The 15,907-nt window shown below is 41.1% G+C and overlaps 1 protein-coding gene across 6 annotated transcripts in view; it reads right to left on the bottom strand.

Moving 5' to 3' along the window:
* Positions 1–15,907, bottom strand: part of cacna1da (calcium channel, voltage-dependent, L type, alpha 1D subunit, a) — a 63,419-nt gene that overhangs the window by 12,083 nt on the left and 35,429 nt on the right. For 4 of the 6 annotated variants that reach the window (XM_034585119.1, XM_034585120.1, XM_034585117.1 and 1 more), the window contains 17 exons: positions 15,835–15,865; positions 15,589–15,743; positions 15,380–15,509; positions 13,142–13,201; positions 11,038–11,144; positions 10,116–10,203; positions 9,890–9,997; positions 9,748–9,800; positions 9,515–9,661; positions 9,168–9,369; positions 8,768–8,926; positions 8,087–8,197; positions 6,730–6,813; positions 890–1,018; positions 733–798; positions 556–647; positions 306–465 (listed from right to left, as the gene is read on the bottom strand). In XM_034585119.1, coding sequence (XP_034441010.1) covers positions 306–465; positions 556–647; positions 733–798; positions 890–1,018; positions 6,730–6,813; positions 8,087–8,197; positions 8,768–8,926; positions 9,168–9,369; positions 9,515–9,661; positions 9,748–9,800; positions 9,890–9,997; positions 10,116–10,203; positions 11,038–11,144; positions 13,142–13,201; positions 15,380–15,509; positions 15,589–15,743; positions 15,835–15,865 — 1,882 coding nt within the window. Of the gene's footprint in view, positions 1–305; positions 466–555; positions 648–732; positions 799–889; positions 1,019–6,729; positions 6,814–8,086; positions 8,198–8,767; positions 8,927–9,167; positions 9,370–9,514; positions 9,662–9,747; positions 9,801–9,889; positions 9,998–10,115; positions 10,204–11,037; positions 11,145–13,002; positions 13,063–13,141; positions 13,202–15,379; positions 15,510–15,588; positions 15,744–15,834; positions 15,866–15,907 lie in introns of all 6 variants that reach the window. The other 2 variants (XM_034585118.1, XM_034585123.1) reach the window with 1 other exon arrangement.

Raw genomic sequence — 15,907 nt, 5'->3', positions numbered from 1 at the left:
AGCATTGTGGGACTTTTTCATGTGTCTCTACAGGCATGAATAACTGTGGGTAGATATAAATCATGCTAGTGAAAGAGATTTCAACCAAATGTTTCAAAATTTGCTAGGAAACCAGCTAATATGTCATGTGTATGCTAATAAAACTAATAACATTTTGTGCTGAAACAATCCGATTTCATTCCTTAAGCTGTGTACCTCAACAAAACTGAACTTTCTTGTCTGAAACCTCTCTTGACACAAACTCTACATTTTAGCAGGGTAAATAAGAAAAAACTAAGAAATCACACGGTTTAATGATTGTGTACCAAGAAGGCGCAGAGCATGTAGAAAGTGATGAAGTAAATGATTGCAAATCCGCTGCCACACGTCATCTCCTCCCCGGGACCGTAGTCGGACTCTGGGTCGCACAGTTTCCCGGCTATACAGGCCAACATGATCTCCTGCCACGCCTCTCCGGTGGCACACCTTGAAAAACAATCGGGCACAACAGAGAGATTCTATTAAACTAAACCCAGTGCGTCAGTGTGCGACCCCTGAGCTTAGGTCTCTACACACCTGAAGAGCAGGAGCACGGCCTGAGGGAAGGTCTGGAAGTTGTTGTTTCTGTTTATGTGTGTGCCGTCCACCATCGCAACCTTTCCAAACACCTGAAGTAAAAACAAAAAGTGTCCACATGAAAACAACTGTTGGAAAACAGATTATGGAAATATTGAGTCATATTTAGTCACCAACCTGCATGCCGATGACAGCGTAGATGAAGAACAGCATGGCGATCAGAAGAGCAACGTATGGCAGAGCCTACAGAGGAGAGGGAAGAAGAAACTGATTAATACAAATGGCAGAACTACTTCCCTGAGTCACCAATCAGATGTATTTTATTACGTCTCACCTGAAAGGATTTGATGAAAGTCCACAGCAGGGTGCGGATGCCCTCCCCTCTGCTGAGCAGCTTAACCAGCCGCATGACTCGAAACAGACGAAAGAAGGTGATGGAGATGCGAGCGCTGTCCTCTGTGTTCTGAGGAGAGACGGTGCAGAGTCAGAGGCGAGCGGAGCGACAGTGTGGGTAAGTGAACACAGACGACCTGGCTGTGCTTTTACAGGATGATGAGGGGCCGAGTCCAGACCTCAGCACCAGATACATATGGCTGAGAGAGAACACTGCGTTATTATGTGATCAAATAAACGCAGAAGTGAACCTAGTGTTGAATTTGAGAAGTTCTCTGGTGGCACATACCATATATATTTGTTCTTTTAGCCAAAATCATAGACGATGCATAAAGATGGAGAATATTATTCCCCCAAAAGTGAAGCCAAATCATCTTGTTTGCCCCCTGGTGGCAGGTTGTAGTATGGGTCATAAACCCTGCCTCCACCACGTTAATGGATGGAACATGGACCAAACAAAAAAGTCATAGTTCACTTCAAATAAATGTATGGGTCATAAACTTCTCCTCCTTCGTGTTGGTAGATCGAACATTAACTAAAGTCAAAGTACAAATTAACATTTTTTTGTTTTTCTCAAAGATGGTTTCTGTCATTTTACGTAGTTCTTATAACACTAATGTTTGTTAGGGTTAGTCTGCGCAGACTCTTGGTCCAGATGACATAAATGGCGGCACCCGTATCTAGGATTTTTTAGCTTCATTTTTGTACAACAAGAGGAAGTGGAGAAGCATCGTCCATCTTTATGCACAGACTACGATCAAAATCGAATAGAAACAGAAAGTGATCCAAAATAAGTTGATTCTCTAAAGCAGTGCAGCTGCAGCTGATATGTTTCTGTCCGTCTGCATCCAAAGCACGGTCAGGAGCCCTGTCACTGTACAGACCTACAGGGGAGGAAGCAAGAAGGCGAGCATGCTGGAAAGAAACCTGGCCATACTTGACAGGACATATCTGCACAAGCATGGCACCCTCAGTCCAGAGTCACTGCATGCGGAGTCACAGTGGGACCAACCCCATTGGGTCGGCCGGGAGGTTCACAGGTCAGAGCTGGGTGACCTGATCCCAGGGGTTCATCCATGGGTCACTACCCCACATGTAAGAATGGTGGCAGAGACCATGTAGCTGTGTCAACAGTGCAAACGTGAGGAGCGGCCCCAAACCACTCCCCGCCTGACGGGACACACAGCGTCACGTTGAGGCGACACACTCTCCTTAGAAAATAACACTCCAAACATTTAGGAAAATTTCAGGATAAATGCAAAAGAATAAAAAAACAAAAGTGAGGGAAAAATGAGTGGAAAGCTTATCATGGGAAAAGAAAAGAAAATGAAATAATCAAAAGATCATAGGATGCAAAGTAGAAACAGGAGAATACCAACAAGGAAAAGAAATGCAAATCTTAAACATGGCATGGCCCTGACATGGGGGTGTAGGGGGGGCGGAGCTTCTTACCCCCATCTCATCCACCTGAGGAGTCCTCTGTTGGCTTTAAAATCAAAGACCTGTATTAATGACTTGTACACAGGCCGCAGGTCTCACACACATTGGGCCAAACACAAAAACGTCACATTTGAAATTCAGTCTTTATCACACAACGCTAGAAGACGTCAGTCGAGACGTAGACAGAACAAAGTCACTACTCTTTTCACTGACGAGACAAACTGCCTGTTGTTTTATCTACGACAAAGACAGACATGTATTAACACCCTATTGTCTACTTACACTTATTATGATGACAGACATACAACATTATCTTAACACTTCAAAAGACTGCCACACAACACGTTTACAGCTTAACATTCCTATGTGCATGTGAGGCTGACGGACAACATGACGTTACTTAAATACACAGAATTACATGTATGACTGGCACACAACTTTATCACTGCCCCAGTGTAATGGTCGTTCCTGATGGAATTAAATGGACTTCATGGCTGAGATGTCGTTGGCGATCTTTAGACAATGTTCATGAGAAGTTAAATGATCGACATAACAGATGTTGTGAATGCATGTCATGATTTAGGCACCGTCTACTATTCTCACAGAGCCTCGACTTGTGATGTGTGTCATCGTAAAGGCTTCAGATTCAGGCAAATAGAAAATAAATCATGTTTTTGTGCATAATGCATCATTAATGGCGTCTGTCAAAGGGCCGGAGTACATTTAAGACGCTCACTCTCCTCTGGGCTGTAATGATTTAAACCAACAGTTTTTGAAAACAATCAATTTTAGGTGAGATAAAATTAAAAGAAGTGGTATAAACGTAATAAAGTAATTTCATCCACACACTCGCTCACCCAAGACCACACACAGGTTTAATCTGCAAATCATTTCATTAAAAGGAAACTATATATCAGAAGTCTTCAGCGAGCATTTTGTACACAGAGAAAGTCCAATAGTGCAAAATGAAGCCATGAGACATTAGACTGAACCTGTGTGATGATTCATGTGATTTTACAGCAAAAGGAAAAGAGCTTAACTCAACACTGAAAGGAGTCATATCAGAAGACTGAACACAGAGAGATACTCCAGACAGATATGGCTTCATTCAAATACCTCGTCGCAATACTTCACAAACCGTCAGTATGAGGTGCAGAATGAGCAGAAATGATAACATGTAGAAATGAGCTTGAGGAGGTTCTTTAGGTAATCCTGGCCACAGCATCCTGGAGCATGAGTTTCAGCATTGCCACGTTGCTGGCGGGAGTGGGGGGGGGGGGGGGGGGGGGGGGGGGGGCACTGCAATGCACACGCAAGACATTTTTGGGGTGATGACGAGCCACCAGTGAAAGTCATAGCAATGCAGCGACTCATGCATGTCAAAGGTGCCCGGCAAAAAAACTGCCATAGCAGGGCGCTCTCACAGTCCGGTGCAGAAAGAGGTGAATGAGCGACAGGAGGGAGAGAGAGAGAGAGAGAGAGAGAGAGAAAGTCAGACAGACAGAAAGAGGAGGAGGAAGAGGAAGAGGAAGAGGAAGAGGAAGAGGAAGAGGAGGAGGAGACCACAGAGGCCAGTACTGGGAAAACGAGCATAAAACCAGAGAGAGACTGAGTCATACTGACTGGGAGGAGAGAAGAGGACAGGCAGAGAGAGGTGTGTGTGTAGAGGGAGAGAGAGAGAGGAGAGTCAGTGTAAGATTGCTCATGCACCTGACTGGAGTCTACACACCTGCGCTACACATGAGCTCCATTCTGAGCTTTAAGAGCTCACTACAGGAAGACAGAACAAAACACAGAGACAATCACTCACAGAGACACAAACACAAGATCATCAAAGAACCTCAAACTCAGCTGCATTAAACCACTGTATGTGTTAGAATAGCATCAGGGCTAATGTAGGGTCTCTCTTTAGGGTCTGCTGATGATTGTGTTGGTCAACGAATCTTACCTGGTGAAAGAGTTTTATTTGCAGAGCGTAGCTGAGGCCTATAAGGTTAAAATCCTTATTTATATCCAGGACACTAAATGATTTGATCTGTTTTCCTTGATTTGGATACATAGTATCAGCTGCATGTAAAGCGACCTACACAACTTTAAGGGAAGTTAATGCCAATGCCTTTTAAAAGAAATCCAAACTTTTATTTAGATTTCCCTGAGAGATTGAGCTTCACACATTCTATATTAAAATTGCCCTTAATGTTGTGTAGGATGGACGTTTCCAAGCTCTGAGCTCCAGGGCCATTCTGTCTGGAGGTAACGATTGAGGGGTATGGCAACAGAGAAAGGTCAAACTTCACAAGGCTCGATGGAGACAACTAACCGGAGGGGAATGGAGTGGGTGGCCGAGCGCCATCTGTGAGAGGCAGGGCGGGCGGGACATGGAAAGGATGTTAGGGGAACATAAGGTAAATGGTTGATGCTACCCAGCATGCATTTGGAGAGGTCACAGTGGCCAGGTGAGAAAGTAAACACAACTCATGACTGGGATGGACAACAGCAAGCAAGTAGCAAAAATCACTCAATCAAACCCATTGTAGATCAGCTGATATGATTAAATGGAGCAGTATAATATCTGATCTACAAATAGCAACAACCACATGCAATGTAAACCACCAACACATGTAAAATGATACGTCGATGACAGATGCCTCACAAGAACCACTGTCAGCCCTTGTGAATTCAACGATCCCAACATTTAACGACATACTTATCTATACATACACTCACATGTATATCACACCAAGTACATACTATACACACACACATGCAGAATAATAAATAACCTAACCACACCACTGTATATGTTTTAAACAAAGTTAATGCTTAAATACACTCATGCAGGCACACACTTTGTAGCACAAACTCAGAAAACATCGAAAAAATGAAAAATAACTCCAGCAAAACAGCACTGCAGCTCAGACACAAGAGCACCCAGGAGGGGAGGGATGGGCAGTGGTAAGCGGTCTATGGTTCTCCTACAACTAGACCCATTGTCACTGACTAATCCCTGGAAACTTGAAATTTTGTCTCTCAGCATCCCTGGTGTTTGTTTGCATCTTGGACAAATCCTTCCCATTTTTGTTCCAGTGAATCGCAAAGCACATTGCAACAAATTCTATTTTTCATTTTAGATGTTTTTATGAAGAGCCAAGCAACAAAGAGAGGAGTGTTTTAGTAGTTAGTTAAAGAAGAGAAGTAGTCATCCACTATTTTATTGAGCCATGACATTCATTTATTTTAATCAATATTAAAACAAGGTTTAAATTATAATCTAGATCTAATGAACTGGAAAATTTGAAATGTCCACTTTTCCTGAGTCAATAAAACATTAGATGACTAATTAAGTTTTTTATCCATCGCACTGTTAAGGGGTCCCCGAAGATAAAGTTGTTAGAAACCACAGGTTACACACAAACATATTGTTCATTGCCATACTTGCCTCTACAAGTTTCTATGGAAAAAAAAAACGAACAAGAATATGAATTAGAAAACCACATCATCCTGATCTGAACCAAATACAGTTCTCAGAAAATGTGAGGAACTTCTGTTATTGAGACACATTTTCAGTGCCACGTCGCAGGGTTAATAATCAACAGCGTCACCAGAAACTTTGTCATGATTCCTGTAACTAACAGCACTGCAACACACTGACAGTGAAGCGTTTAACAGAAGCAAAACTTCAGCATGACAGACTTTTACATTCGTTTGGTGTTGATGTGCACTGATTACAACAGGATATATAAATGAAGATCAAACAGAAGCTTTACAGAAAAAGCCAATGACACTTCAACACCAATGCCTTTACACAAATGATAATTCAAGCTGAGGACATGCACTTAGTTTAGCAAATATAGCATTTTAAAGAGTAGGTTACAACTGATCATGCTAGAGAAGTGGTTCCCATGAGAAAAAGTCTCCTTTGTGAAATACACATTCTAACTTCCTAAAGGAGACATATTATGCTCATATTCTGGTTAATAACTTAAATTTCTGTTATTACTTGACAAGGTTTACATGCTCTGAGAACACATCACTTTCCTCATACTGTGCATTGCTGCAGCTCCTCGTTTCAGCCTCTGTCTGAAACAACAGATTTTTGCTCCTGTCTCTTTAAGAAAACTGAAACTGAATATATGTCTCCTTTAAGGGATCTAAGATACCTTAAATTTTTAAAAAAATGGAAGAGGAGAAAGAGTTGCTGTTAATCTGTTCACAAAAATATTTGGGAACGACCGAACCGGTGGACAAAAGTACAAGTATACAAATAATACTGTTGACTGTCATGTGGCTTTTCTATAAGGCTTCAGTTCGACTTGTAAGAAAGAAAATTGTAATACTTACATTCACTTCAGTGATAGCAATATCGACGACGCTACCAACAACAATTAAGGCATCAAAAGTGTTCCAAGCATCAGCGAAATAGTGCTGTTAATGCACAACACAACACGCAAGGGTAAAGATGGGAATAAATGAGAGAGAGCATGAAGAGAAAACAGAGAATCAGGGAAGGGAAGGAAATAAAAGGAGGGTAGAGAATGAGTTAATGTTTTAATGAAATGACAGGGTTAGGGGAGGACAAAGAGAGAGAAAAAAGGAGATAAAGCATTAAGAGAAATCAGATAAAACAGGAGACGTGCCATCGAGAGCTGCGGAAGAACAGAGAAACGACAGAGAGCAGCGAGGCGAGTCGCAGCCGAGCTTACTTACATCAATCTCACTGAGTACAATGTCTACTATGCTGCCAATCACAACCAGGGCGTCGAACACATTCCAGGCATCTCCAAAGTAGCCCTGATTGAGGTGGAGTGAGTGGTTGGCGAGTGGAGGGTAAGATCAGCAAAAACAGACAGGGCCTTACTCTCACACTGAAATTTTAATCCACTTAAAGTATGTCGTTAATTTTAAACACACAGGAACCAACCTGCTGCCTACTTCAGCTGGAGGGCTCCTGATTACAGTGCAGTAATTTACGCAGATCGATCTGCAGAGTGTGCACACCACGCTGATGCTAATGCTAATACTAATATTACATGCACAATCACTGCTGCCAACAGTGTGAACTATTTCAGCGGTAAAATAAAATCAACACTGCACCCCACGCTCAGTCTCTTACTAGAAGCCTGTCCTTCTTCGCAACACACAGCTGATGATCAGGTGGCACAGTCGAGGGGAGAATGAAAACACGTTCACATATGCTGCTCTTTGATTGAACATCAAAGGAATCATTTGAAATGTTTAGGAATACAAATGTTTGTGAGTTAGTTGAGAGGATCAATATCCCTGTCATATCTGTCTGTTAAATGTGAAGACACAGCCAGCAGCTGGTTAGCTTAGCTTAGCATAAAGACAGAGTGGTGAAGCTAGCCAAACTAAAAACAACCTTTAAACTTTAAAACTGACTTATTAACATGTTAAACCAGGAACATTTGATTTTAACGTTGGACAACTCAAACCCATCTCCAGTCTTTATGCTAAGCTACGCAGACTTCACATTTCCCGGACAGATGAGAGTGACATTGATCCTCTCGCCCTTGGCAAGGAAGTGAATGAGAATATCTGAGAACATTTTAAATATTTCTTTAATAACCAATATTAATATTTTCGGTGAGATTATTTCTGTCTCTGTTTGAGTGAGTGTGTGTGTTAGTGATCTGGTGGAAGTAGTGTGAGTATGAATGTATTTGCGGGGGTGACTCACCCTGGGTTTGAAAGCGATGAGTTTAAGAACCATTTCCACAGTGAAGACAGCAGTGAAGACCATATTGAGAATATCCATGACATAGTTAAATGTCGCTGACTGACCATAATGCTGCAGAGAGGAGATACAGAGGAATGGGTGAAAAAAAACAGATGAAAAGGCCAATACGTGCATTTTAGAGAACTGCAAAGATGCTGAAGAGAAACATTTAAAAATAGATATGTTTGAACAAGAAAATGGGATATAGCATATATTTAAAAATGGGATATAGCACTCAAAAGCCCTAACTTAATTACTTACTTAATAACGTATATTTTAATGCATTCACAGCATTCTTTAAAATAATTCTAAAAGTTTACATTTTTAGCATCTTTCCTTGTATTGCTGTTTATGACTGCGTCTTTAAGAGTCTGCTACGAGGGGGCACCAAATTCAAAATGTTTTGATTCTCCATAATGTACAAAATGCCAATGTAATAATAGACCATATCACATATTATGTTCACCCACTATTATTGAAAGTCAACTGCTTTCAAATTAAATGAGCATTAACAAACACCTACTTTGTTCAAAATGTTGACAAATGTTTATCTATGCATATTTTTTTGCTTGTGTATCAAATAACGGTGAAGTATGATCCCATTTCTATCCTTGGTTTCAGAGATGTAACTTGACGTCTTACCTGCACAGCCAGGCAGAGCGTGTTGAGCATGATGAGCACGAACATGATGTACTCAAACCCAGTGGAGTTCACCACATACCAGAACTTGTACTGGTACGGGTTCTTAGGTATGTACCGCCTCAGTGGACGAGCCTTGAGAGCGTACTCCACACACTGACGCTGCACAGAGATAAACAAAAATTCATTTTAAACCGGAATCTAAACTAGATTATTGTTTTGAGCCACAAGATAGACATAAATAAACTGCATAATTTGTACTCATTGTTATGAAAATACAAGAAAACAAATGTCAGAAAAGAATATTAATCTTAATATATCAGTATATTTTATGTTCTCTTTATATTTTTACCTCACATTCACAAACTGCTGCCCCACACTCTGTGACGCTGCTGACTCTCACCTGGTTCTTGTCCAGTTCACAGTTTTTGTACTCTTTCTCTCCCTGCTCCTGAAATGTGACGATCACAAAACCTACGAAGATGTTCATCATGAAAAAGGCGATGATGATGATGTAGATGATGAAGAAGATGGAAATCTCCACGCGGTAGTTGTAAATGGGGCCGAGGTTCTCCCTGTTGGAGTCGATGGCCTTGTACAGTAACCTGAGAGGAGAAGAGAAGAAGGGGAGAGTGTGTGAAGACGGTTTTTCGAAACACAGATGTCATCGGTGTGTTGTCCGTTTCTCAGGTGGTGTCGATTTTACAGAGATTTGACTTTAACTTGGGGAGAAAAAAGTTTGAATCTTACGAAGGCCAGCCTTCAAAAGTGGACACAGTGAACAGAGCCATCATCGCCATCAGGACGTTGTCAAAATTAAAGTCGCTGTTGTGCCACAGTCGTCTGTGGATGGTTGGCTGGTTCACGTCTCCGTCCTTATACAGGATGTAGGTGCCCCTATGAGAAAGTCATGTATTATGGTTAAGATCTAATTGAGGATTGTGCATGTTTTAAATTTGCTGTACCAGATAAGTTAAACTAACTTGCACTCCTCTGGACTGGACTTGGCTTCATCTGTGCAGCGATAGAACTTTCCCTGTGGAGGAAAACAAAAAAGTTTCTCTCTGAATCTGAATATTAAAAGAATATTAATCCAATATCCTCTCATCCTGGGTAACTGCTGACCTTGAACAGCTGCACCCCTATACAGGCGAACATGAACTGGAGCAGAGTGGTGACGATCATGATGTTACCGATGGTCCTGATGGCCACAAACACACACTGCACCACGTGCTGTAAGACAAAGTGGTAAAAGTGTTTAGAGGTTGTTTCATCCCTAATGAACAGACAACTCTAAGATTGTGGTTATAAGAGTGAACAAGCTGCAGGATGACTTGGGAATAGGCCGCACCTTCAGGCCCTTGGCTCTGTTGATGGCCCTCAGGGGCCGAAGAACACGGAGGACCCTCAGAATCTTCACCACTGAGATGGCTGAGGATCTGAAAAATGATAACAAATGGGTTTAATGCGCACGTGATTAAAAGAGAGAAAAGGAGGAGAAGTCAGTAAAGTTATGTACTGAAGTACAAATAAATAAATACAACACTCTAATTGTCAATCTCCTACCTCTTCATTTCTTCTCTGCATCCATTCATCACATCCAGTCAAACATCAGACTGAAGCTAAAACTCTGTGTTCTTGATTTCTTATACGAGGAAATTGCCTGTTTTCTGACATGTTTTGTCTTTTCTCTTTAAGAGAAACAAGATTCGACAGATCCTACGATTTGTTCCTGTGTCTCTGTATTTCCTGGAGCTCTTTGGTCAAAAACATAAACTGTATATAAAGAAGGACGACATGAATGCTCCTCAAAAGTGACATCGAGCGAACTAAAACTCAAAGCTGTCACAGCACACGTCGAATAACATTTTCTCAAAGATGGTTTCTGTCTTTTTAGGTTGTTTTTATAACACAGATGGTTTTTTTTGTTTTTTCCAGCAAGTTAGGTTTTAATTAGTTATTTTAGGCAACAAAAACGGGGTGAAATGTTATGATTGACAGCTGAGACTGACTCGAGATTGGTCGAGCACATGTATCGGTGGGACCCTGCTGCTGCGGCTTCATCCCCTGATCGCTAGTGCACAGACACTGACTCGAAAAGCACAAAATGGCAGCGCTGCTATAAGTGATATTTAGCCTTTGTTTTAATGATAGTGGGAGGAAGTGGAGATTCATGGTCCATCGTTACATACAGTCTATGGTTGAGTTTATTTAAAAGTCGTGCCGTCTCTTTAGTGTTTGGCCAGAAGGCAAATGTTCCTGTTTGTACTCACTGAATGCCAAAGGAGACAAGGGACACTCCCACCACCAACAGGTCGAGCAGGTTGAAATAATTCCTACAGAATGCACCTTTATGCAGAAAAGCTCCGTACGTGGTCATCTGAGGAGAAATTGGAAGAAGTTAGAGGAGCAAATGAGAAAGAAAAACACTCACACATTTAATCCAACGCACACACTTCACACACAAACACGTTACGGTTATGGTCAGCGAGGACCCAGACACACATACAGTACAAACACGTTTAAAGGAAAAACATTTTCTTAGCACTCACTACCTTGCAAAAAAACAGACGCACACACACACACAGACACAGACACAGACACACACACACACACACACACACACACATACACACACGCACACGTCTCCACACTCTTTAAATCACACTGATTCGGGGTGGCGAGCTCAGAGCAGTGAAACAGGAGGCTAAATCTACCATCGCCACCCCCACGGCCCCTAACTACATGAATGTAGTAGTAAGTCATTCATTTCACAATCGACTATGGGATGAGGCAATAAAACATGCGTTTTGTTGCCGTGATGTCAGGGATATTTACTACCTGCTAGAGCTCTAGTTATAGTGATTGGAAAGTCGAAATGGCCTTACTGTCACATTCATGTGGACCGTCATCTTAAAGCACATACCATTATGTTCTTTAATATTTATAATGTAGGGGAAGCAGCTCCCAATTAAAACTTCAGAGTTCAGCAGGCAGAGAAGAAGAAACCAGCCAAAAAAACTCTTCTCCAAATAATAAAAGTAAAGGATTAATTTTCCGAGTGCATGGAAATGTGGAGCCCTGCAGAGAGGTGGAGAGAGGGGAGCGCTAACTGAGAGCAGCTGAGAATTTCAAGTCAGACAGTAGCAGGAGCTTTTTTTTTTTGCCCAAACGGCTGCAGACGCAACTCCACATTTCTATGCACTCAGTCAGGGGAAAGCAGACTGAACCATGCTCGGCAGGAACATGGTTGGTTTTGCCCCCTCTTTTATGGCTTATCTGAAGAGCAGTCGGTACGAGAGGCATGGCGTTTAGCTTTGACTGGAGTTGACTTTACGTCTTTGAACCCCACCCTCCCCCACTTAGAATTACCCCTAACCAGGGACACTGGAAGTCAGTCAGAGCTGGGGGTGCTGAGAGAAAGTACATAATGACGTCATATTAAATGCAGCAGCATAACATTCATGGTTTCAATGGCCAACAGCATTTTATACCAGTTTTCAGAATATTATAAATTACAACAGACAGCAAACCCATAGCTTTAGGGCCATTAAAGGAAATGGAGAATTTTCTTTTTGAGACCTATCTAACCCACTATTACTACAAATAAAATCTTTGATCCTCCCAGTTTGTGCCGAATTATCTACACAGAAAATACGCTGATGTTCTAAAATCAAATCAAATATTATAAAAAAGAAAAATGTTGATTTTAGTTCCATAAATATTCTTCTCTAGAAATAATTAAGTTCCAGTCTCCTTCCTGTAGGGAGTGCTGCAGCCCCCTCAGGACCCCTACTCCCAGCGTCCCTGCCCCTAACTCAACTTCAGCCAATGCCTGAACAATGTCTGAAACAGCCCGTCAAATTTGTGTTGCATCGCACCGAGGGTTGCATCATATCTGTGTCATGAAAATCATTTCAGTGATGACTGCCCCAATGACGTGACGCCCATGTGAGTTGAATGTAATGTTGATGTCATGTTTCCTTCCCCCAACAGGAGTTCTGTGATTAGTGTTACTTGAACAAATCTTTGTGTTTGTGTTCGTGTGTGCAATGTTACATCTCCAATATTAGTTTGTAGCTTTTTTAATTTTTTTTTATGTATTCATTTTAAAAGAGGTGCCGTGAAGAAAAAAGTAAATAAGAGAAAGGAAACAAACAAGCCAGGTTGTACTGAGTGGCAGGTGACACACAAGGAGAGAATGCAGCAAGGCTCTCGTTGTCATTTTAAGGGGTTACCTTCAATATGATCTCAAATGTAAACATACTAGTGAAGACATAATCTGCATAGCCTAGGACCTGGAAGGCAACGAGACGTTTGGAGTGTTATTGGGGGTGTGGTTAGTCACAGCACGGACAGGGGACACATGGCATTTACCTTCAACACGATCTCAACAGTAAAGATAGCCGTGAAAGCATAGTCAAAGTAACCAAGTATCTGCAAAAAGCAACGCAGATGTTTAACAAAGACAGTTCATTGTGCAGCTTCATACATGATATAAAAAAACTAAATGAATAAGAAAGGAACATTTTAAGCATCTTCTGGAACGATAGCACAGAAACATTTAATTACTTGCAAAAAGATAATTCACTACTTCTCTGTCATTTTCCATGCAGAAAACTGAAGGTCATAAATGAACCATTTTGAGCAGAATGAAATAAAGATCATTACAATGCACAGAAAACAACACATCGACAACACAGCCTTAGGGTTATTTAGTTATAGAGGACGGGCCTGTTGTTTTTGCAAGTTGTAGCTCTTGAAATATAAACAGGAGGCTTTAATATTACTGCCAACTTAAAGGTTCAGTGTGTAGAATTTAGTGACATCTAGTGGTGAGGTTGCATGTTGCAGCTGAATGCCCCTCACCTCACCCTCCCCTTCCAAACATGAAAGAGAACCTGTGGAAGCCTTCAGTTGTCATAAAAACTCAAAAGGTGTTAGTTTGTCCAGTCTGGGCTACTGTAAAAAACATGGCGGCCTCCGTAGAGACGACCCGCTTAAATATTAAGTATGTAAATAAAAAAGGGCCCTTTCTAGGATAAAGAAAACAACAATTTGTACAATTTAGTTGAAACATACTGGTGAAAACAAAACTAGGATTATTTTTTATTCAAATTCTGCCAATGGATCCCTTTCACCTAAATCTTACACACTGGACCTTTAAGTGCACAGACCTACATCTCAGTTCATTACAATACAGTACAAAAATCAATTATCTGCTTAATTTTTTTTAGCTGTTGGATCCTTTGTCCATTGCAGCTTTTGAATCCAGACTGAAAGCTGAAAAAAGGGACTTTAACCAAAGTATTTTTACAAAATCTAAGATCAAACATCATTGTATTTTATTTTATTTTATTATTTTACACATCTAGTTAATTTGTATTATTTTACTCCTTCAACTTTTGTCTTAAGTCTTCTTCTTCTTCTTTCCTTCCTTTTTGTGTCTTTTAGGTATTTTGATCTCTTTACCTGTGCCTCAGTGAGTAAACACAGATACTATTTGTAAAATCTCTTCTCCATGGTGCATTTAAGGACACTCTGACTTCTCAGATGTTTGAGTCAGCTGCTACAAATCATTGCAGTTCAAAAGCTATTCTGTTGGGGAAAAAAGCAATTATAAGAGAAAAACATTACTGTCAATCAAACATGTGACTCTGGTCGTTTCTTTGATTTAAAATGTTGCTGTTGGCGATCTAACCCTTAAATCATGACTATATAGGAACCGAGCACAGTGACCAGTCATTGACTTTTAATACACACAGACCGTAATTTACAGAATTGTCCCGGCGTCCTGACAAGAGCGAAGGTTTGTCCAGACAAATAAACTGAATGTATTGTTCTGGAAAATAATCTACAAGTGATCTTGGTCAAGGACAGGACAGATGAAATACTGTATTTGTTGGACAATGAAAATAAACCACCAGTATTCTCTCTCTCTCTCTCTCTCTCTCTCTCTCTCTCTCTCTCTCTCTCTCTCTCTCACTCTTTTAATCATTTGTTCACTTTGTTTCTCTCTCTCTCTCTCTCTCTCTCTCTCTCTCTCTCTCTCTCTCTCTCTCTCTCTCTGTGGTTTATAGAACTGCAGCAAAGGACAAAAAGTGCAGCTCTAGCCTCTCAAAGGAAAAGATTAGTTCAGACTCACAAACACGTCTTTTTCGCAATCGTAACCTGATGTAATTTTCCTGGTGACATCCTATATGCTATAGTTATAGTTAAATTGCTAGTGTATAGGTTTTATTATTGTAAAGTTAACGATTGTATATCACTTTTTCAAATCTTTTCAAACACCTTTGTTGTCGACGGCCTTTGTCCATTTGTCTTGCATATCAAATAATTACTTTAACTGCTATTTAAACACAGACATGATGGTAAGAATTCAATGTATAAACTTACATCACGGATCAGTAGACATGTAGAAAGTCTTCAATTTAAAATGAATCAGCTAAAAAATGCGTTAGCACCAGCAAAGTCATTTTAAGAACCAAACATTTATGACAGAACTTCTACTATTATCACAAAAATTATTTCTCCATAATATCACTTGACCCACTATTCTTCGCTCCAATCTGTCAGAGGTCACCATACATTTCCAAGGAAGGTTTGAAAACTTACAATATTGCGAGCGGAGAAGTTCCGGATGGGATCCTCAGCAGCGAGGGAGACGGAGCTCAGCATGATGAACACCAGGATGAGGTTGGTGAAGATGTGATGATTTATGAGTTTGTGGCAAAACACGCGCACCCTGCAGGACAAAGGAAACACAGACCTCAGACACTATCTGCCTGTGTGGCGTGCGCGATGTTGTTGTGATGCTGTCTTACGGGTTCGTGGTGCTGAAGATGAAGAAGGCACTTCCCTCTGGGATAGGAGTGATCTTCTCTTTCTTTACCAGATCAGAGAGGACGGGCCGAGGCCCCGACGGTACCTCTGGATCCTCCTCCTCCGCTGCCGTGTCATCATTGTCCTCTTCCTCTTCCTTACAGTCAAGCAGGAAGTGTGAAAGTGAGTCAGTGAACATAACATCTCAATCTATCTTTGACTCAGTGTTAGAAAGAAGTTAAAGATACCTTGTCCTCTTTTTCCTCCTCCTTTTTGTCCCTGAAATAAACCCACACATATTTGTTGTAAATGTTTGACATC

Source organism: Hippoglossus hippoglossus, chromosome 5, assembly GCF_009819705.1.
Source record: "Hippoglossus hippoglossus isolate fHipHip1 chromosome 5, fHipHip1.pri, whole genome shotgun sequence".
Classification (NCBI taxonomy): Eukaryota; Metazoa; Chordata; class Actinopteri; order Pleuronectiformes; family Pleuronectidae; genus Hippoglossus; species Hippoglossus hippoglossus.
Note: the sequence above shows the minus strand (reverse complement) of the source record. Positions and strands in the feature narration are given on the sequence as shown.